The 781-nt window shown below is 27.3% G+C and overlaps 1 protein-coding gene across 1 annotated transcript in view; it reads right to left on the reverse strand.

The window, feature by feature from the left end:
- LOC107591139 (voltage-gated potassium channel subunit beta-2-like) overlaps nucleotides 1-88 on the reverse strand; it is a gene marked incomplete at its 5' end in the record, with an annotated part of 26,424 nt that extends 26,336 nt beyond the window's left edge. Inside the window, one exon of the mRNA XM_016280181.1 lies at nucleotides 44-88. Coding sequence (XP_016135667.1) covers nucleotides 44-88 — 45 coding nt within the window. The remainder of the gene's footprint in view (nucleotides 1-43) is intronic.
- Between the last annotated feature and the right edge of the window lie 693 nt (nucleotides 89-781).

Consider the following 781-nt stretch of genomic DNA (forward strand, 5'->3'; position numbering starts at 1 on the left):
ACACACACACACACACACACACACACATTAGCACAGCACTTACTTTCCACCCCAGTATATCTTGGTGGTGATGACCAAACTGGAACGTCTATGAAACACAGGAGACAAAGTGGTTAAAGGCGAAACAAAGGCAAGGACGGGCCACACATCACGATGATTGATGGGTAAACAATGGTGTCAGTTTAGGCTGCAGGAAATGACACTGTAGTTACACTGTAGTCCAGTTAATGAGAAGTCCAGGAACCACTGTATTTGAACATCATAATCAGGGCTTTACATTTTTTTCCAACTAAATTAAATCCAAAGTACTGTATAATGTTAAATGATATTATAATAAATAAAATAAAATAGAAAACATTTTTAAATCTATTAAATATTGTTAAACCTATTTTTAAATACTAATTGACAACTTTTTTAATTAATTTGTATTATTTGTATTAAATAAAATTTGTATAACAAATAAAATAAAAATATTTTTTATAAATAAAAGTATATATATATATAATATATATATATACAGTATATAAAACAAAATAATTTATTAAAATCCTTAAATGCATTACATTGTTAACCCTAAAATAACATTCTTATTTTAGAATAAATATAATAATTTTGAATTTTAAATATCTTTTCTGTTAAAGAAAACTACACTTCTTTGCAGAAGATTATCTAAATATGCGGCTTTTTTAGAATTTTCATGTTAAAATATTCTCCTCTCCCAAGAGAAGACTTTTTGAATACTTGAAACTGCAGTCATGCCATGTTTCTAAAAAGGGCAAAA

This window comes from Sinocyclocheilus grahami, unplaced genomic scaffold (assembly GCF_001515645.1).
Source record: "Sinocyclocheilus grahami isolate Dianchi unplaced genomic scaffold, SAMN03320097.WGS_v1.1 scaffold137.1, whole genome shotgun sequence".
Taxonomy (NCBI): domain Eukaryota; kingdom Metazoa; phylum Chordata; class Actinopteri; order Cypriniformes; family Cyprinidae; genus Sinocyclocheilus; species Sinocyclocheilus grahami.